The sequence below is a fragment of the Sus scrofa genome, chromosome 4 (assembly GCF_000003025.6).
Source record: "Sus scrofa isolate TJ Tabasco breed Duroc chromosome 4, Sscrofa11.1, whole genome shotgun sequence".
Taxonomy (NCBI): Eukaryota; Metazoa; Chordata; class Mammalia; order Artiodactyla; family Suidae; genus Sus; species Sus scrofa.
Window position 1 is genome coordinate 38,297,694 of NC_010446.5, and position 21,431 is coordinate 38,319,124.

Consider the following 21,431-nt stretch of genomic DNA (forward strand, 5'->3'; position numbering starts at 1 on the left):
CCTACAGCTTTTAAAACAAAATTATTTTAGAAAGTAATTCCTTATCACCTGAATATGATAGCTCAGGTTTTTATAGTAGACTGGATATATAAACTTGAAGTTCTGATTTTACTGACAGCTCTTCCTAGTCAGAAATAAGTAACTTTTCAATACTTCTCATACAGTTCAGAAATAATTCTATTAAAAGTTACAACTGTCAAAATTATCACGGAGTTCCCATCTTGGCTCAGTGGTTAACGAATCCGACTAGGAACCATGAGGTTGCGGATTCGATCCCTGGCCTCGCTCAGTGGGTTGAGGACCCGGCGTTGCCCTGAGCTGTGGTGTAGGTCACAGATGTGGCTCGGATCCCATGTTGCTGTGGTTGTGGTGTAGGCTGGCAGCTACAGCTCCGATTAGACCCCTAGCCTGGGAACCTCCATATGCCGCAGGAGCGGCCCCAGAAAAGGCAAAAAAAAAAGACAAAAAAATTATCAGTGAGTTTAATTTTGTCTTTTGTTTTTTTTTAGGGCCACACCCATACATATGGAGGGTCCCATGCTAGGAGTCGAATCAGAGCTGTAGCTGCCGGCCTACACCACAGCTCATGGCAATGCCGGATCCTTAACGCACTGAGCTAGGCCAGGGATTGAACCTACATCCTCATGGATGTTGATCAGGCTTGTCTCTGCTGAGCCATGATGGGAACTCCTGAAAAGTAGTTTTGACTTTTTCATTTAATTTATGAACAAATATCCCTCCACTATCTAATTATTATTGTTTAAAAATGTAGGGTTGGAGTTCCCGTCATGGCTCAGTGGTTAACGAATCCAACTAGGAACGATGAGGTTGCAGGTTCGATCCCTGGCCTCCCTCACTGGGTTAAGGATCGGGCATTGCTGTGAGCTGTAGGTCGCAGATGCGGCTTGGATCCCGCGTTGCTGTGGCTCTGGCGTAGGCTGGCGGCTACAACTCCGATTAGACCCCCTAGCCTGGGAACCTCCATATGCCGCGGGTGCAGCCCTAGAAAAGGCAAAACGACAAAAAAAAAAAGTAGGGTTTTTTGGGAGTTTATTCCATCCTGAAAGATAGCTCTATAGAAATGTCATATGTACTTAAAAACCACTGTCCGTCAGTTCAGGTTGAAGACCCTAGAAATTTCTCAGCACCACACCCCCAATTTGTGGTGACAACATCTTGAACTCTCTGGCCATGAGTTTAAGAATATCAGACTTGGTATAACGAAAAACAGTGCTGACCTAAGAGTCAGATCATGCCTCTGCCATTAACCAGGGTATAACTTAAGAGCAAGCTAGCTCTCGTTTCCTCACCTGAAAAAAGGAAGTTAGATTATCTCTAAGGTCCCTTTTTGCAGTGAGATTCTGTGAGGTTTAACTTAGAACCCAGCTTTACAGTTTATGCTTCTGCTAAACAAATGACTTAGAGTGGCTTTCACCAATCCCAGATCTCCAAATGTCTTTCTCTCAGGTCCATATGATTCAGTTTAAACCCTTTAATGGAAATCAATTTTATTCTGCTTTTATTAATGTCTTGCCCCCTGATATTTGTCATTTCAAACGTCCAAAAAGAGCAGACATTCTTGTAAACAGAAAACAAGGGCTTCATAATGAAACATTATTGCTCTGAAACTCATCACTTTTTCCGTGACTCTGTTTCTGAAGTGACTGTGGCCTCTGCATTCTGAGTTCCTCCTCTCACTGCATATGGCTGCTCATTTGGTCACTTAAGTCACGTGTCCTTAATGGTTGTAAAGACTTGTCAAACTGTAGTCTTCTTTAACAGTGTTAAGGCCTGAAGATTTAAGAGCCTCTGTTAGTTGTGCAAAGTTCTATTTTATCATTAAGTTCAAAACTAAGTTTCATTAAATAGAATTAGCTTAAAACATAAGTCATTTCCAGATGAGTTATTTTTGTACATTTTTCACATACAGTAAAAACCACAGTGTATGCATGTTCTAAAATTATTTTTTATATGACTTGACTTACAAAATTCTAAACTCTGACAGATGTACAACAAAGACTAGACACTCCAACTCTAGTTTACTCTGCATTTATTTTGGAATTAAGTCAACCTGCATATAGTTATGGTAATACAGCTGCTTTGTGTTCCATGTAGAAAGAAGGCTCCTAAGTAACATTTCTTTCCTATATTAAAAAATGTAAATTCAAGTTGATTTACCACAAGCTGTTAATCCATAAATATAATTCTGAAGTGATTTCCATCTTCCTTTTTATATTTATTTTCAGGAATTTGATTTTTGTAAAGGAAACTTGTCAAAATAATACTGATATTAACTCAGGAAGCTCAACGTTTCCTTCTAATATCGTTAGGCCCCCAAATTGTTTTAATTTGGATTAGCACTTTAAAAGGATGATGGTGGATTGTATTTTATAGTCATTTTTATCACTATGAGTCTCCATAAATTTTTATCTGGTTTGTACATCTTTTTATTTCCAGGGCATTGAGTTTTCTAAGTATTGTTTTCCAAGAGGTTGAAAAAGCTGCTTCTGCCACATTTCCCACTCCAGACCATTTTCATGCCTGTGGGAGGCCTGAGACCCACAGAAACACAGGTGCTAAATAGATGTTATTAGGGCCTAATCAGAAGTCAAAATCCACCATAAGTTCATGTCTATAAATCATCCCCACTGCATAAGAAGTGGAAAATTTTACTAGTTAACCTCACTTCTTTCGGTCTAGATGACAACCATAATCTAGAGTTATTTAGTAATATATGGATATTTTTGTTCTTTTAACAAAAATGAAGAGACTGTGACCACACATGTTAAAGTCAGGGGATGATTTCCCCCCGGCTATCATGGATTTTAAGATCAAGGAGAAAGTCGTCTTTTCCTGGATAGTCTTACCGAGAGCTTCAGTTATAACCTAAATGCTGATGGTTCCTAAGTCTGTGTCTTAGCCTGAGTCTCCTGAGGTCCAAACCCCAAATTATAATGCGTATCTGATATCGCCACTTGGACGCCAATTCTCACTAACTCCCCTGCCTTACTAATGGTGTCAGTCTCTCCATCACCCCAGCTTGAAGCCAGGATTGTCCTTAACCCTTCCTTCTTCCTGATCCTTCATAATTGCTCAGGGAGCACAGGAAGCCCTATCGGTTGTATTTTCAAGTCTCTCAAATTCCTCTCTTCTCTCTCAGAGCACTTTTCCCGGTTCAAGCCTCATTCTCTCACTAGACTGTTGAAATCATCTGCTGATGGGTCTTCCTGTCCCCATTTATTCCCCATGGCAATCTCTTTTTTCTGCCAGTTACTGGAGATACTTTTCTAAACTTCATGTATGATCATGTCACCAATTATGCTCAAAATTATCTAGCATTTCTTTCTCATCGACATCATTTGTAATAATTCCCTCTCCCTCCTGCCTTTTCTCTTGACCCATGGGTCCTTCCTACATCCCAGCAGTCAGCTGACATCCTGAAAGATGCCAGGCATATATGTGCCTTGCACATCTCTGCTCCCACTGGTACCTTCTCCCTGTCCTGTTTCTCAACTTCTTGGCTTACTCATCCATTAGTGGATTAGCTGTGCATGTATCTGTCATGTCAGCTAGACTGCAAGTTCTTTGTGGGAGGTATTGTTCTCTTCATCTCTGCAGCTACAGTGCTTGGTCCATAATGTCTTAATAAATGCGTCCTCTCAAGTTCTCTGATGCTCCGCCTGAAAAGGTAACTCTATATGTACCTTATGTAGAAGTCAGATTTCCTGGGACCTCAACCTTACACAGCTACAGATCTGAAATACATACACACACATAGACAGTACAGCATAACAAAACTCTGCACTAAAGTTATGCTCTTTCCTAAAACAGCCTCAAGCTTTCCCTCAACCTATCCTTATTTAGCGTAATGCCTCATAGGACATTTTATTGCTTTTCTGGTTCCCAGTAGGTGAAAAGACTTGCAGCAGAGAGGATATCTGCCCAGTGAGGTCCACAAAAGGAGCTGCTAGCTTTCCCTCAAATGAAGAAAAAGCTGAAAGAAGGGAGAAAATTAATATATGGCACAGATTAGTAATAGATATTAAAAATGAAGATTCATCATCAAGGGAAGATTGTTTTAGATCCTGAATCCTCTGCTTTAGAAAGCAGCATATTCTGTAAAATACTCTGTAAAGATTTTGTTAAAAATAGTTGACCTGCTGTATATAGCACTGGGAGGTATATCTAGTCACTTGCAATGGAGCATGATGGAAGATAATGTGAGAAAAAGAATGTATATACACACACACTATAGATATATATGATGGAGGACAATGTGAGAAAATGAATATATATATTTATGTGTGTGTGACTGGGTCGCTTTGCTGTATGGTAGAAAATTGGGAGTTCCCGTCATGGCACAGTGGTTAACAAGTCCAACTAGGAACCATGAGGTTGTGGGTTCGGTCCCTGCCCTTGCTCAGTAACGATCCAGCGTTGCCGTGAGCTGTGGTGTAGGTCGCAGATGCGGCTCGGATCCTGCGTTGCTGTGGCTCCGGCGTAGGCCAGTGGCTATGGCTCCCATTCAACCCCTAGCCTGGGAACCTCCATATGCCATGGGAGTGGCCCAAGAAATGACAAAAAGACAAAAAAAAAAGAAAAAGAAAGAAAATTGACAGAACACTGTAAACTAGAATGGAAAAAATAAAAATGTAAAAAATAGTTGAAACAGTTTTATCACTTAAAGAACTAAGATTCAGATACTTCATAAATTTACTCTATGGAACACCTGATTTCCTAACAGTGCCAGCTAATGGTCTGCCAACATCACAGACCTATTTTTCATAATTTCTACCTATTGAAAATATAAAAGTTTATTAGAGAAGGAAAACTTTTCTTCTAAGTAGCTTCTTTCCCTGAATTCAGTCCATTACTGTAATAAAAAATTTATAAACTATTGGCAATTTTCCCCAATAAGGTAGAATAAAATATTTACAGGAGTATCTTAACACAAAAATGTTTTGCTTTGTATGATATTATTTCTCTTAATTATAGAATAACCTATTGAGTCTTTTATTCTATATTCCTGTTTATTTACCCACCTTTGTGTCCTGATATTTAACAGTATAATTTAATGGTTTCTAGGTGTGTGTACAGCTCAAAAGCTTAAATATTGTTGGAATACCTGGAGTAGACATCAAACCTAATGCATAAAAATCAATTATATTACATGACTCTAGAAATCAAATACTAAATTGTGGTGTTTAATATATGAAAGTTATATAGATTTTCAGAGATTAGAAAGATAACAGAAGTAAAGAAGTGGAATTGGACCTTTATGTAGGCAGCACCTAGGCAGGTCTCTATTGGCTGTTCGTTTCACTGTCACCTCTTTCTTTCTGTGGTTCAGAAAGTTTCAAGTCAGGAGTTTCTGTTGTGGTTGAGCAGGTTAAAAAACCCAAGAGGACATGGGTTCAATCCCTGGCCTTGCTCAGTGGGTTAAGGATCTGGAATCGCCGAGAGCTGTGGCATAGGTCACAGATGTGGCTTGGATCCCATGTTGCTATGGCCAAGGTGTAGGCCAGCAGCTGCAGCTCCAGCTCAACCCCTAGCCTGGGAACTTCCATATACTATGGGTGTGGCCCAAAAAGAAAAAAAAAAATTAGTGATGGTATTATGATATTATGCATTTTATATTAAATGTATGTAATAGTATAACATGGTAAGTTAGGTTCTTTCAGTGATGTTTAACTGAAAAATAACAGCATATTTTATATTCATAGCAAAACTCCTCATACACCAAGCAGGTGATAGTGACCTTCAGAGCCGTCATGCTGGGAGCTGATGCACTACTTCCCGTAACACTGTCATTCTTATATTTTTGGAACTCCTCTTTTGAATTTCCTTCAGAGCCTGTGACTCATACTTTTCAGTATCCTCAGTGGCAACAAATCTTTTTCAGTTGAGAAGAGATTTGATTTTTTGGAACCAAGAGTCACTTAGGGCAAGGTATGATGAATGAGGTGGAGGATCAAGCGAAAAACGCTACTTTGGGTTAAAATTAACATATGACTGTAAGGTAATTGAGAATGTTTTCTGGCTTGGCTCATTAAATAACCAAAGACAGTTCCCTTTTGAAAACAAACTATAAGCCGCAGGTTTTATCATACTAAAACCCAGCCTAGATTACTCTCATGTAATTTCCTGCTCCATGGTTGATCATGGTCCCTGAACCCACACCCTGCTTTGCCTGGCTTCCCAGGCTCCACCAGCCCCGAGTCTCCTGTCCTCTTTTCCTTCCTCCTCAGCATGGCAAGGCCTACTCCTAGGGCCCTGCTCACTGCTCAGGCATCTCCCTCAGTCCCCATGCCCTAAAGGAAGCCTCTCTCCATTACATTTAAGGCAAGGGTCATTTCTTTTTTTAATCAGGAATCTTTAAAATCTTTTTTTAAAAAACAAAAAACAATGGATGCTTCCTTCAGGAAGATGTACACGAGAACATGCATAATTTTGCACAAGAAGCTTATTCATGGATTTAAGAATCTCTCACTGTCATCTGTACCACATAAAATAGGACTTAAGGTCTTGCATCAATCCTTAAAAGTTATAGTTGCTAATCTTACAACTAATTTGTAAGTTTCTCAAGGCAAGGAAATAGTACTTCTTTACTCTCTTACAGTTCCTACCAAGATAAGTAATAGCAAACGGTAAATCATTGTGCTTTAACAGATTTTTTTTAATTACCTGCCTGCCCCCATTGCTTTAAGAGTCAGTTTCTGAAGGAGACAAGAGTTCTGGATTTTTTTTGTTGTTGTTGTTAAAAGTGTTAGGTTATATATTTCAGGGCATCCTATGAGCCCTGAGGCAGTATCCCTAAAATATGTTTATCAGGAGATAACCCGTATCTTACTGACTTGACATATAAATAAATACAATAAATCTCAGGATGCCATAGATCCTGTTACATCGAACAGATTTTATCTCCCATTCACACAGGACATGAGGCCTGCCTTCTGTTGTTACACAGAAAACCAGTAAAGGATGCGCTGGTGGTATCCCCAGAAGCTAGCACAATAAAACTAAATCATTCAGTCAAATCATACCATTACTGTATAATGTATACAGTGAACATGTGAGAAGTATTTCACTTTCAAATTGGCCAAGCCCCATGTCAGAACTTACATGGCACTGTTTGTACTAGATTTAGGTTATTTTGAATCATAAGCCCTATTCTATCAAAATGCTTGGGGTAAAAGTATTCTGGATCATTTAATTTTCTGATTAACCAAGTGCTTAAAATTTAAGCCTTTGGTAAAATGCAGGCTAGAGCAGTCAATTTAAGCTGTATTCAGTCTTGTCACATTCTTGGGGGATCTCTGCAAGTATCTGTGATTGCTGTAGCGCTCCACAGCTGGCGAGGCTGTGCGAGATCAGAGGGAATACATCCCCAACTTAGCCAGAAAGTCTGTTTGGTGACAATGGTGGATGTATCTTTCTGCCTTTTTTAAACACACATTTTTGTTAGCTTATTTTTCTCATTTGTTCTTTCCTAAAAGCAGAAGGGTTTTTTTTTGTTTTTGTTTTACTGTTTCATTGCAAATTACTTGAGGTTCTTTCTCGCAAGATGTGGCTTCCTGATTCTTCAAGGAAAGAATTCATGTTTTAATTGTTGAGCCATATTTCAAAGATGATGTAAAGAGTTGAAATATTCCTGCTAAAATTCATTAGACTTTAACCCATTATAGATAATTATTACTTTTTTTTCCTTACACTCAGTTAAAAAATCTAAGTTTAGAAGAACTACAGATGCGGTTAAAAGCGCTGGACCCCATGATGGAGCGAGAAATAGAAGAGCTCCGTCAGAGATACACTGCGAAAAGACAACCCATTCTGGATGCGATGGATGCCAAGAAAAGAAGGCAGCAGAACTTTTGAATCTAATTTCTCCTCTGTTTGTTTCTATGACTGTTCTGGAGACCAAGAAACCACTAAGAATTGAAGGGGTATTATGCTATCTTTTTCAATCTCTTAAGATCCGTGCTCTACAACCAGGCAGCAGTCAAAAACTGACGATGGTACAAACCCAGGTAAATTCCCCAAAGACAGAATTTAATACTGTATCCACTGTGTTTTCATTTTTTAAATAATGAAAACAGCAGAAATGGTGTTCTCTACATCTGTCAGCTGCATACCAGTACTAAAACTGTGTTTTAAAACGAAGGCTGTGTTTAGAAACCTTGAAAATCCAAAGCTGTTGTGTAATTGTACAGCACCGAAGGGCTTTATGTTACAGTATTCTTTATTCTTTTCTATTAGCCTATTTATTGTATCCCTTTAGGTAAACTTATTTATTTATGCTATTTCACCTTGTTTTGTTTTTTAAGGACAAGATCAGGATAGCTTTGGTGAAGGCAGGGACTATTACTAGATGATAATGAACAACCCAATTATACTGTAAGCAGGGAGCTCTGGGGTACATGCTTTCATTTCCAGGATAGTTTTCCAATAGAAGCAAAGCAATAATAGCAATAGTACCCAAAGGGCCCAGGCATTTTTTTATACAGAAGCAATAATTCCATTTTTACCTTCTGAAGTTTTAATTTTTTATTTTTGATGCTTGGTACAAATAAAACTATATATATTTAGGTCAGACAGAGCTGTAATGTTTAAAACCAAAGAAATCAATGGAACCCTTGCACAAAAAAGCATGGTAAATTTTTTAAAAGAAATAATTCCTTAAGACAAATGTAATTGTGAATATTGTTTCATGTGTAGGTCTCATAGCTAAACTGTATCAAATTGTAATAAGCTCATGACATTTTTTCTGTGAAAATGTGCTCAGTTGTCACCAGACATTTTTGTTGATTTCATTTATTTCCTGGGAATTGGTAAACATCATGTGCCTGATGATAGCAAAATAGCAGAAACATTTGTACTGAACTGTGCAAGCCTTGGGGACTGATAAAGATTAAAACTATTAAAAAGAAACTCATTTCTAAGCTGAATGAACATTTGCATGATTGAACTGGGACCAGTCATTTTCCTAAGCTACATATGGCCATCTTGACAGCGTTTGTTCTTTTGTGTGTTTAATTACTACATGTAAATCATAAAGACAAATAAATTTTACTGTGCCACCCAACACATTTCATCTCTGTATCTTTTTTTAAAAAACTCATGACCTGGATTCTGTCTTTTCCAGGGCAAGGAAGGTATATTTGTCTGGACAGGCTAGATTATGCTGTGATAACAACTCTGAACCCTTCAGTGGCTTACCGCTAGCCAGGTTATTTGGCACTTGTGTGCCCTGCTCCCATCTTTCATACCCAGGGACCCTGCTGACAAAGCTGTAACATCAGTGCTCACCACATGCTGACAGGCTCACTAATGACTACCTCAGGAGGTGTGTCATCTCTGGAAACTTCTGTTCTCCAAAATGGCAGCGTTGGGGAGTTCCCGTTGTGGCGCAGTGGAAACAAATCCAACTAGCAACCATGAGGTTGCAGGTTTGAGCCCTGGCCTCACTTGATGGGTAAGGATCCAGTGTTGCTGTGAGCTGTGGTGTAGGCCAGAGGCTACAGCTCTGATTCAAACCCCTAGCCTAGAAACCTCCGTATGCCATGGAGGTTCCATTTTCACTAAAAAGCAAAAATAAAACTAAAATAAAATAAAATGGCATTGTGCCCCAGGTAATGCCTGGAGTAGTGTTTCTTTTGCTGTGTTGAGTCCTTACAACTAGTAAACTGTGTAACTGGATACAAATTATAAGATCATTAAAATAGTGGAAAATATTGAAATTTTTATAAGTTATTAAAATATGAAAACTGAATTTACAACATATACTTCAGCTACATCTGTTTGGGGCAGTCAGGGGAGTCAATCAAACAGCCCACCCTTTATTTCTGTTTCTTAATTGCTTTTCTTTTCAGAATTGCCTAATACCTCACCAAATTTGATGAAATCAAATGACTGATTTGCTATCATCCAAGTAAAACCACCTAAATGAAATGACAAGAAACCTATGAAGATGATTTTGCTCCAGTTTGCTCAACTAGACAATTTATTACTAATAGGCTCAATAAGAGTCTGCCTTTTAATAATATCCCATGTTCCAATCCCAATTTTTATGTAAATACTTTATATAAAGTTGTTACTGTTATATTTATCATTATACACACACCCCTTTATCCAGAACATTTTTAGATAATCTGTCTTAAATTTTTCCCATCTTCTCACTCTACCCGCCACCAATCAAAAATAGGAATTTAAAGTTTTGAAGAACCAAAAGCCATGAGAAAAATCTTCAAGTCTAGGTCAGCCATGATTAATGGTTATTCTTAGGAAAGAGTTTTCTGTTACTTCAATGAGTTTAAAAAGAAGCCTCTTAACTATTTTAACCTTGGCTGCTGAGAACATTCCAAAAATAGGTGAGTGTACTTTCTGCACACCCCCGTCCTTGCATAGATACAGTATTGTAAATGTAATTGAAGTTAATGAGTAAGGGTTATCATCTTGCTGAAAACCAGCATCACTGTATGTGTTGTCCTATAGATGAGAAAATCTCTTCTTTGATTTAATGAACTTAGATGACTCATTTTACTTACAATACACTTAGCTTATTTTAGCATAGTTTTATGTTCAAAATATAAGCTAATTTGACCAATATAAATTGGACAAGAAAATGTATAAAATATTTAAATGAATTTCAAAATAATTACACAGTACTTTGGAATTCCTTTCTTCTGCCTATTTACTGACTCACATCCCCAGGGATTAAAATCACTCTCTACTCACTGAAGGATATGTAGCTTCTCTAGCAAAAATTATATATTTATAAGATGTTTTTAACTTAGTCACAGGAAGTCTTTTCAAATTACTGACACATTCTATTTTTATTTCCTATCCTGTATATTAAAGATTAATGATTAAAATAAATCCTAGAAATACTGATGATACAATAGTCTAAATAGAATACTTTTAAAAAATACTTACACTGCACTACTAAACTTACTAAGTATAAGCATTTAATTAGATATTTCATCAAAATGTTACTTTGGTATACTAGATTTTATCTGCCCAAAAGTCCAGGAATCTGGGGTCTAATGAGAGAACTTTTTTTTGCTATTTGAGCAAAAAAAAAAAAAAAAAAAAAGATCTATACCCAAGAGTATTTATATGCCTTAGTTGGGTCATCTGATGCTTATCCAGGGAGACCACCAGCTTCGCCCTTTTCCACATCCACACAAAACACCTTCGACCTCAGCCAAGCACTTCCTTGCATCATAAAAAGCTCCCAAGAGAGAAAGAAAATGATCAACTCAATTCGTCCACCAACCTTAGAAAAACAGCTCCAAGTCTACTGCTTTTCTCACACTGGACCATAGCATTAGCCAGACTTCCTACCACCACTTTTTTTTTTTTTTTTTCATTTGATTAAGCTCCCTAAGTTAAAACTCTGATTTTTCTGGGCCACTCTTTACACAATTTTGACTACAGAGTTAAGAATGAACTCTGCCCCCTGCCATTCAAGACCTGCAACATGTCCCAAGTGACATGACCTCATCTTGCTTTACTGCTTCTGAGTCCTTCCACCAAACCAAACTGCTTCCAAACTCTTATTACTAGATTGTAAGACACCTAAAATCAGAAACTTGGTATTTATCCATAATACTTCCCCATAGGATATTAGATTTAATTGGTAGTAAATAAAGTTTCATGGCATGCAGTTAGCTCAAATAACAAAATTGTCATCATTCATCATATAGACTAATCCTTTTCCTTACAGCCAGGTAATCATGGTAATAAGAACAATAGTAACAACCAATTTTTGAGCATCTACTACACCACAAACTTTATATATTATCTCAAACCTTTGCAATAAGATGCATGCATGGTCTTTTTCTCAGAAAAGACAGGATTGGAGAGATTAAATGAGATCACAAATCTAGTCAATGCCAACATGAGCTTGAAACTCCCATCTGTCTGTCTCCAAAATCTACTTTTTCCATGAGACCACGTTGCCTAATGAATACAGCAGGTCTGCCTTTAGAATTGCTGGACGCAGTTGCTAAGCCTGCCTGCTGATCTGTCTTGGAAAGAGAAGCTTTCAATTAAAAACTTAGGACCTTCGTTAGCTGATCTTAACCTTTTCTCCATTTCAATGGAAACTATTCTCTGAAATGTAGGAGAAAAAAGCAGTGTGCATTTACTTCATTTCCAAGACGACTTGTATAAAAAGGTGTTTTTTTCCCTTCGCTAGGATACACTTGGAGTTCTCATGCCTTGAAAGCCAGGTTTTCTGTTAACTAAAACATACAGTCTCTTCCTTACTAACATCTGTCTTTGATAATGAGTACTTTAGAGAAACATTAGTAAGCATAGTGGAAGGTGCATGGCCTCAGAAGCTAAATTATCTGAGTTCAAATCCCAGCTCCTTCCTTACATGTTTGTTTCCCTGGGTGGGAATAACCAATCTGTGTTTCAATTTCTTCATCTGTAATAATGCAGCACTGTGAAACCCAAATGTTCTAGTACATCAAAAATACTTAAAGTTCCTAGCATACGGCACATAGACATTAGCTTAAAAATAAACTTTTAAGGGAGTTCCCGTCGTGGCTCAGTGGTTAATGAATCCGACCAGGAACCATGAGGTTGCGGGTTCGATCCCTGGCCTTGCTCAGTGGGTGAAGGGTCCGGCATTGCCGTAAGCTGTGGTGTAGGTTGCAGACACGGCTCAGATCCCACGTTGCTGTGGCTCTGGCATAGGCCGGTGGCTACAGCTCTGATTAGACCCCTAGCCTGGGAACCTCCATATGCTACAGGAGCAGCCCAAGAAATGGCAAAAAGACAAATAAATAAATAAATAAACTTTTAAGAGAGCTATCAGAAACAAGATGGCAGAGTAGAAAGACTAAAGCTTCTCTCACAAAAACACCAAAACCACTAACTACTGAACACACTGACAGGAAAAAAAAAAAAAAAAAAAAAAAACACCTAGAACCTACCAAAAATGATAGTCTACATCCAAAGACAAAGAAGAGGCCACAAGACAGTAGGAGTGGCACTTTCGTGCTATAATCAAACCCCATACCCTCTGGGTAGGTGACCCACAAACTAGGAAATAATTATATCACAGGTTCTCCCACAGAATTCTGAGCCCCACACCAGGCTCCCTAGCCTAAGGGTCTGGCATCAGGAGGAGGAGCCCCAGAGCATTTGGCTTTGAAAACCAGTGTAGTTCAAGCACAGGAGTGCCTCAGGACCGGGGGAAACAGGGACTCCATCTTTGGAGGGAACACACAAGTTTTCACATGCACTGGGACCCAGGGAAAAGCAGTGACTCCATAGGAGCCTGGGATAGACCTACATGCAGGTTTTGGAATGTTTCCTGGGCAGAGAGGTGTTGGCTGTGGCTCACTGTGGTGGGGAAGACACTGGTTGGTGAGGCCCCTGGGAATACTGACCAGCATTAGTTCACCCAAATATTGCCATTTTGGCACCAAGAACTGGCCACACCTGATAGCCTGCAGGCTCCAGTGCTGGGATACCTCAGCCCAAACAACCAAGAGGGTGGGAATATAGCCACACCCACCAGCACACAGGCTGCCTGAAGTTCTTCAGAGCCCACAGCTACCTCTAAACACCCCCCTTGACAGGCCCAGCCTACTAGAACAAGATCCAGCTTCACCCACCAGGGGGCAGACTACAGAAACAGCTTGCAGAAAGGAGACCACAAGACGTTAGACAAAATGAGATGGCAGAGAAATATGTAGGTGGAGGAACAAGATAAAAAGCCAGAAGAAAAACTAAGAGAAAGGAAACAGGCAATCTACCTAAAAGAACTCAGAGTAATGACAGTAAAGACGATCTGAGATCTCAGGAAAGTATGGCATCACAGACAAAGGAGCTACAAGAAATGTTTAACAAAGAGAAGACAAAGATAAACAGAGCAAAGAGAGATGAAAAAAAACAACTTGACATGAAAAATACACTGGAAGGCATCGACAGCAGAATAAATGAGGCAGGAGAGTAAACAAGTAAGCCAGAACACAAAGTTGTAGAGATCACTGCCAGAGAAGAGAATAAAGAAAAACAAATGAAAATAAATGAGAACGGTCTAAAAGACTTCGTGGACAACATTAAATGTACCAACATCACATTACACAGGTCACATAAGAAGAATGGAAAGAGAAACAGGCCTGAGAAAATATTTTAGGAGATTACGGCTAAAAATTTCCCTAACATAGGAAAGGGAACACTCAAGATGAGGAAGCACAAAGAATCCCATTCAGGATAAACCCAAGGAGAAACACAGTGAGGCACATACCAATCAAATTGACAAAAATTAAAGATAGGATTCAGAGACAAGACAGTGGAATAAAAGGACTTAAGCTCACCTCCTCTCACAAAAACACCAAAATTACAACCAACTGGCTGAACAACCATCAACAAAGTAGAGTGGAAGCTACCAAGAAAGGTATCTTACAACCAAAGACAAGCCACATGGTGTTGTCAAGATATAAGCAATCCCAGACCTACCAGGTGGGGGACCCACAGACTGGAAAATAACTATATCACAAAGGCTCTCCCATAGGAGTGGAAGTTCTGAACCCCACATCAGGTTTCCCAGCTTGGGGGTCTGGCATTGAGAGGAAGAATGACCAGAGCATTTGGTGGTAAAGGCCAGTGGGTCTTGACCAGAGCATCTGGTGGTAAAGGCCAGTAGTTCTTGACCACAGGAGCTCCACAGGACTCCGGGAAACAGAAACTCCACTCTTGGAGGATGCACACAGAGTTTCATGGGCACTGGGTCCCAGGGAAAAGGAGGACTCCATAGAATCCAATTCGGACCTACCTGTGATCTTAGAGGGTCTCTGGAGAAAGCAGGGGGTGGCTGTGGCTCACTGTGGGGGCAGGACATTGGAGATGGAGGTCCCAGGGAATAATCATTTGCCTGAGCTGCCCCAGAGGCTGCCATTTTGGAAAAATGTGACCCCACCCATCAGTGCTGAGAAGCCCCAAGCCGAACAACAAACAGGATGGGAACACTGCCCCACCCATCAGCAAACAGGCTGCCTAAAGTCCTCCCAGGCACACAGCTGCCTCTAATTACACCCAGAGTCAAAGCCCCACCCATCAGGTAGGTGGCCCCACCTACCAGTGGGCAGGTACCAGTACCCCCTATCAGAAAGCCTGCAACAAGCCCCTGTATCAAATTCACCCACAAAGGGGTTGACACCAGGAGCAAGAGAGGCTACAACCCTGTAGCCTGCAAAAAGGAGACCACACAAAAAACCATACAAAATAAAAAGGCAGAAAAATATGAGCCAGATGAAGGAACAAGACAACCCCAGAAAAACAGCTAAGTGAACTGGAGATAAGCAACCTCCATGAAAAAGACTTCAGAGTAATGACAGTAAAGATGATCAAAAACCTCAGAAAAAAACTTGGAAGCAAGTATCAATAAATTATAAGAAACATTTAACAAAGAAATGTAAGTTTTAAGTTTAAACAAGCAGAGATGAAAACACAATAACTGAAATAATTCACTAGAAGGGACCAACAGCAGAATACAGGAGGCAGAATAAGCAAGGTAGATGACAAACTGATGGAAATCACTGATGCAGAACAGAATAAAGAAACAAGAATGAAAAGAAATGAGGACGGGATGGAGAAAAGATGACATAGTAGTACAATGTGAAACTCACCTGCTCTCACAAATACATCAAAAATACATCTACCTGTGGAACGATTTGCATGGAAATTTTGATGAACACTGGCAAAAAAATCTCAGGATCCTGACAGAGCAAGAAAAATCTTCACTCAGCTGAGCAGGACAAAAGAAAAAACATGAGCAAGAAAGTGGAATGGGACCCCTAGGAGGGAGCTGGGAATAAGAAAAGCTCCTGCACCCTGCGAAGTGCCTCCACCAGTGGGAAGATCAGCTGGAACAACGGAGAAATTTTAGAGTCTTGAAGGAGAACAGAACAATCAGTTTGAAGCAATTAAAATGGAAACAGACCTCCACGAATGGTCAGTGCTAGTGCCCTGCACTTCCCAACCACTTGCTGGTATGGGCAGGGCTTGGGAAATCAAACTTTGGACTTTAGAGATCAGACTCAGGGACGGGGAGAGAGAACAGGGGCTGGCTATGCAGGTAAAAGAAAACTGGAATTGGCTGCATGGTAACAGCCTGGAGGAACTAGAGTCTAGGGTGATCATTTTGTAGGGTGTAAACTGAGGAAACCCAGATGGGCTTGAATGCCAGGCAACATTGTTTAGGGGTGCAGGAAGGAAAGGGTGGGATCCACCACCACAGCCTTGTTCCCTATGCACACCACGTGCTCCAGCTCCCACTTTGAGCACTTTGAGCAGGTGCTGCCTAGCAACAGCTGGAGAGAAGCCTCTCACCTTGGGGCTTTAGAGAGCACTCCCAAGAGCAGCCCAGCAAAAGGACTGACCGCTGGAACAGCGCACATACCCTGTGTGTCAACAGAGCACTGCCTAGTAATAGCTAAAGAGCAGCTCCTGCCCTTGGGGCTACACGGAGTGCTCCTACAAGCAGCCCAGCAAAGGGATTGACTGCAGGAATGGTGCCCAAACTCACAGCTTCAGAGAGCTCTCCTGCAAGTGGCCCAGCCAGGGGAGGTACCAAGGGAACAGTGTCTGTTGCCACGACTAAAGAGAGAAGTCCAGAGAACCTTACTGGCAAAGGGAGGGACTACAGGAGCAGCTGCTGATATTGCCAGCTACAGGAAACTATCCTGACAGCTGCCTGGTAATGGAATGCTGGCACCTGCTACAAAAGCAGTCCAGTGAACCATGAACCCTAGTAGCCAACTGAATCCAGGAGAAACACTGTATTATCACTGCTCATATCACATCCTCTGGGTACATGTGAGCCACCACCACTGCCAAGAACTCCAGAACAGGGGACCAGCTGCTACATCTATACAGGGGACCACAAACATAGAAAGTTAGACAATAGGAGATGACAAAGAAATAGCTTCAGAAAAAGGAACAAGATAAAAGTGCACAAAAACAATTAAATGAAAAGGAGATGGGCAATCTACTGGAAAAAAGAATTCAGAGTGATCAAAGTAAAGATGATCCAAAATATCAGAAAAAGAATGGAGGCACAGATGGAGAGGTGATAAGAAATGTTTAACAGGAGTTCCCGTCGTGGCGCAGTGGTTAACGAATCCGACTAGGAACCATGAGGTGGTGGGTTCGGTCGCTGCCCTTGCTCAGTGGGTTAACGATCCGGCGTTGCCATGAGCTGTGGTGTAGGTTGCAGACGCGGCTCAGATCCCACGTTGCTGTGGCTCTGGCGTAGGCCGGTGGCTACAGCTCCAATTCAACCCCAAGCCTGGGAACCTCCATATGCCGCAGGAGCGGCCCAAGAAATAGCAACAACAACAACAACAAAAAAAAAAAGACCAAAAAAAAAAAAAAAAAAGAAATGTTTAACAGAGCTAGAAGATTTAAAGAACAAAACTAGGATGAGTATCACAATATCTGAAATGAAAAATACACTAGAAAGAATCAATGGCAGATAATGGAGGCAAAGAGTGAATAAGTGAGGTGGAAGACAGGGTGGTGGAAATCTGTGCCACAGAAAAGAATAAAGAAAAGGAGAGTGAAAAGAATTGAGGAGAGTCTAAGAGGCCTCTGGGACAACATTAAATGTACCAAAATTCGTATCATACAGGTAACCATGAGAAGAAGAGGCCAGAGAAAATCTTTGAAGAGATTATAGCTGAAAACGTCCCTAATAAGGAAAAGGAAACACTCAAGTTGAGGAAGCACAGAGAATCCCATTCAGGATAAATCCAAGCAGAAACACACAGAGCCAATACTAATCAAACTGACAAAATTAAATACAAGAAAAAGAGCATTAAAAGTCACAAAGGAAAAGCAACAAATAGCATACAAGGGAATCCCCATAAGGATAACAACTGCTTTTTGAGCAGAAACTCTGCAGGCCAGTAGGGAGTGGCACAATATACTTAAAGTAATGAAAGGCGGGGGGGGGACTCCAACCAAGAATACTCTACCCAACGAGGCTCTCATTCAGATTTGAAGGACAAATCAAAAGCATTATAGACAAGCAAAAGATAAGAGAATTCAACGCCACCAAACAAGCTTTACAACAAATACTAGAAAAACTTCTCTAGACAGAAAAGGCCACAACTAGAAATAAGAAAACTATAACTGAGAAAGCTCACTGGTAAAGGCAATCATAATATAAAAGTAGGAAATAACCCAATGACAAATGATATATCTTAGGTGGAAACTAAATGGAAGGCCTAAAAAAGAGTAAGTCCACATGACTCACTGACCCACCCAGACCCAGACCTACAGTCTCCACTTTATTGGACCTCCACAGACAAAACAACCAAGCCCATGAAGTGGGTGACTTTCCAAAGACAGAGAGAGCCCCGAGGAGAAAGTTAAATTTTATACCATGATCTCAACTGCCATCCCAGACCCATAGCACTCAGCACATGACTCCCTGCCTATATAATCTGATTCTCTCCCAATGGGGGGGGGGGGCTGAGTTTTACTTGCTCAGTGCTCCCAGTCACTCTATTGGTCAATAAGCCCCGCTTGTGAACTCATTGCTCCAGCCTCTGCCTCCTTCCTCCCTGCCACCCTAACAAAATCAAAACTAGCAATACATGAGGAGAAGACAAATGCAAGACATTGAAAATTCATTTGAAATTAAGAGGTCAGCAACCAGAAACAATTCTGTACACTACAGACTGCTATATCAAAATCTAATGGGAACCTCAAACCAAAATCTACAATACAAATACACATAAAAACAAAAAGCCAAACAAATACAACACTAAAGACAGTAAGCAAATCACAGGAAAAGAGAGTACAGAGGAAGAAAAAAAACCTAAAATACTGAATCTAATTTAGAAAGTGGCAATAAGAACACACGTATCCAAAATTACACTGACTGTAAATGGATTAAACACTCCAACCAAAAGATACAGACTGGCTGAATGGATCACAAAATGAGACCCATATATATGCTCTCTACAAGAGACCCATTACGTTCTAGGGATACTTACAAACTGAAAGTGAGGAGATGGAAATAGATATTCCATGCAAATGGAAATCAAAATAAAGCTGGAGTAGTAATACTCATATCAGCCAAAAGAGAATTTAAAATAAAGAAGGTCACAAAAGAAAAAGAAGGACACCACGTAATGAGCAAAGGATTAACCTGAGAAGATTTAACAATTGTTAAATATATGTGCTCCCAACATAGGAGCACCACAATATATAAGGCAACTAGTTACAGCCATAAAAAGAGAAATCAGAGAGAGGTGGGATCAAGATGGCAGAGGAGTAAAAAGTGGTGCTCACCTTCCCCCACAAACATATCAAAAAAATATATATATACACACATGTAGAATGATTTGCACAGAGTATCTACTAAATCCTTGAAGAAGACCTCAGATTTCCCAAAGGGCAAGAAACCCCCAATGTAACTGGATAGAGCAAAAGGGGAAAAAAGAGAGCAAGGAAGATTTAAAAAGGAACAAGGACAGGACTAGCACTCAGGAGAGTAAGCAGTGAAAGAGGAGAGGAACCCACATCCTGGGAGGCCACCAAACCGATGGGGAAATCAGCTGGGACAGAGGGGTATCCTCAAAGCCTCAGAGAAAAGTACAGCAGGTGGACTGAGGAGGGCAGAGAGCCACACAGACCACTGATACCATCACCCAGGACACCACAGCCTGAGACACTCAGGCAGGGGCAGGGCACTGAGAATCAGGTACTGGAGGTCAGTTTCTGAGAGAGGACTAGGGTTGACTGTATGGAGGCAGCCTGAGGGGCTAGGGAGTGGTACCCAATGAGTTGGGAAGCAGAGTACCACATCCAAGAGAGGGCAGGAAGAGGCCAGGGTCCACAATAGAAGGCGCCATTTTGGGAAGAGTGAGAGAAGGAGGGGCAGGACCAACATAGGAACACCTTACTAAACACATGTGGGCTCTTGGGTGGTGGGAACCCAGTCACCTCAGGGGTCACCACTGAGGAGGGCCCTGCAACTAAGCACCACCCATTGTGCTCACTCCCCTGGGACACACACCCCCACTCTTGCCATGGCCAAAGCTTTGCTCTGGGTGCCACCTCCACATCCCTGAGGGTCACTGCCACTGCACAGGGATCTGCCACAAGGAGCAGCATGCACCCCCACTTCCCCATGGCACCTTACCACTGCCATAGACCCTGCAACCAGGCACTGGCTATAGGCCTTACCTATTGTCCCCATCTCCCAGGAAACATACACAGGCCATACACCAGCACACCCCCTAACAAGGTGAAAACAGCCTGCACACACTAAGGAAAGAGACAGCAAGCACCCAAATTAAAAGCAGCTCCCTGTCCACACACGCAAAGAAAATACTAAGCCCTCACAAACTACCCAGGGACACTTTCACATATACAGAGCCCTGCAAGACAATAGTAGATAACTGCTTTCCTAAAACTCAAATAATAAGAAAAATATAAGCCAAATTAAGAGAAGAAACCATTCCCAGTTAAAATAACAGGAGAATTCACCTGAAGGAGCAAACAATGAAACAGACCTCTGAAGTCTAACAGACACCGAGTTCAAAGAGCTAACGAAAAGACTGAAGGAATTAAGAACAAATATCAACAAGAGTTCCCATCATGGCTCAGGGTTAACCAATCTGACTAGGAACCATGAGGTGGTGGGTTCGATACTTGGCCTCGCTCAGTGGGTTAAGGATCCGGCATTGCCATGAGCTGTTGTGGTGTAGGTCACAGATGCGGCTCGGATCCTGTGTTGCTGTGGCTCTGGCGTAGGCCAGTGGCTACAGCTCCGATTAGACCCCTAGCCTGGGAACCTCCATATGCCACAGGAGCAGCACTAGAAAAGGCAAAAAGACAATACAAACCAAAAAAACAAAACACAAAAAAACAAATATCAACAGTAACACAGATTACTTTAGAAAGGAACAGGAAATATAAGGACAAGCCAAGAAAAATCAGAAAATTCATTTGCAGAGATGCAAACCTAGTTAAAGGTACTACATAGCAAAATGAATAACGCAGAGGAATGAATAAGTGACTTAGAAGATAGAATAATGAAAATCACCCAATTAGGACAGCACACAGAAAAGCAAATGAAAACAGATGAAAGCAATGTATCTATGGGATAATATAAAGCAAGCCAAACTATGCACAATAGGGATTCCAGGAGGAGAAGAAAAAGAAAAGGGGATTGAAATTATATTTGAAGAAATAGTGGCTGAAAACTTTCCAAATCTAAAGCAAACAGATATCAAGATATGGGAAGCACAGAGGGCCCCAAACAAGTTGAACCCAAACAGACCTAAACCAAGATACATTAATATAATAACAATAGCAAAATTTAAAGAAAAGGATCTAAAGGCAGCAAGAGAAAAATAAAGAGTATAAGGGAACCCCCAAAAGCCTATCGGCTGATT

General features: G+C 40.7%; 1 protein-coding gene and 1 long non-coding RNA gene across 3 annotated transcripts in view; one reads left to right on the top strand and one right to left on the bottom strand.

Moving 5' to 3' along the window:
- Window positions 1-9,084, top strand: part of STK3 (serine/threonine kinase 3) — a 294,976-nt gene extending 285,892 nt beyond the window's left edge. For both annotated transcript variants that reach the window (XM_005655350.3, XM_021089060.1), the window contains one exon: window positions 7,717-9,084. In XM_005655350.3, coding sequence (XP_005655407.3) covers window positions 7,717-7,875 — 159 coding nt within the window. In that variant the 3' untranslated portion in view covers window positions 7,876-9,084. The remainder of the gene's footprint in view (window positions 1-7,716) is intronic.
- LOC110260251 overlaps window positions 1,627-21,431 on the bottom strand; it is a 55,857-nt gene continuing 36,052 nt past the window's right edge. Inside the window, exon 3 of the long non-coding RNA XR_002343192.1 lies at window positions 1,627-1,791. This is a non-coding gene — a long non-coding RNA (uncharacterized LOC110260251). The remainder of the gene's footprint in view (window positions 1,792-21,431) is intronic.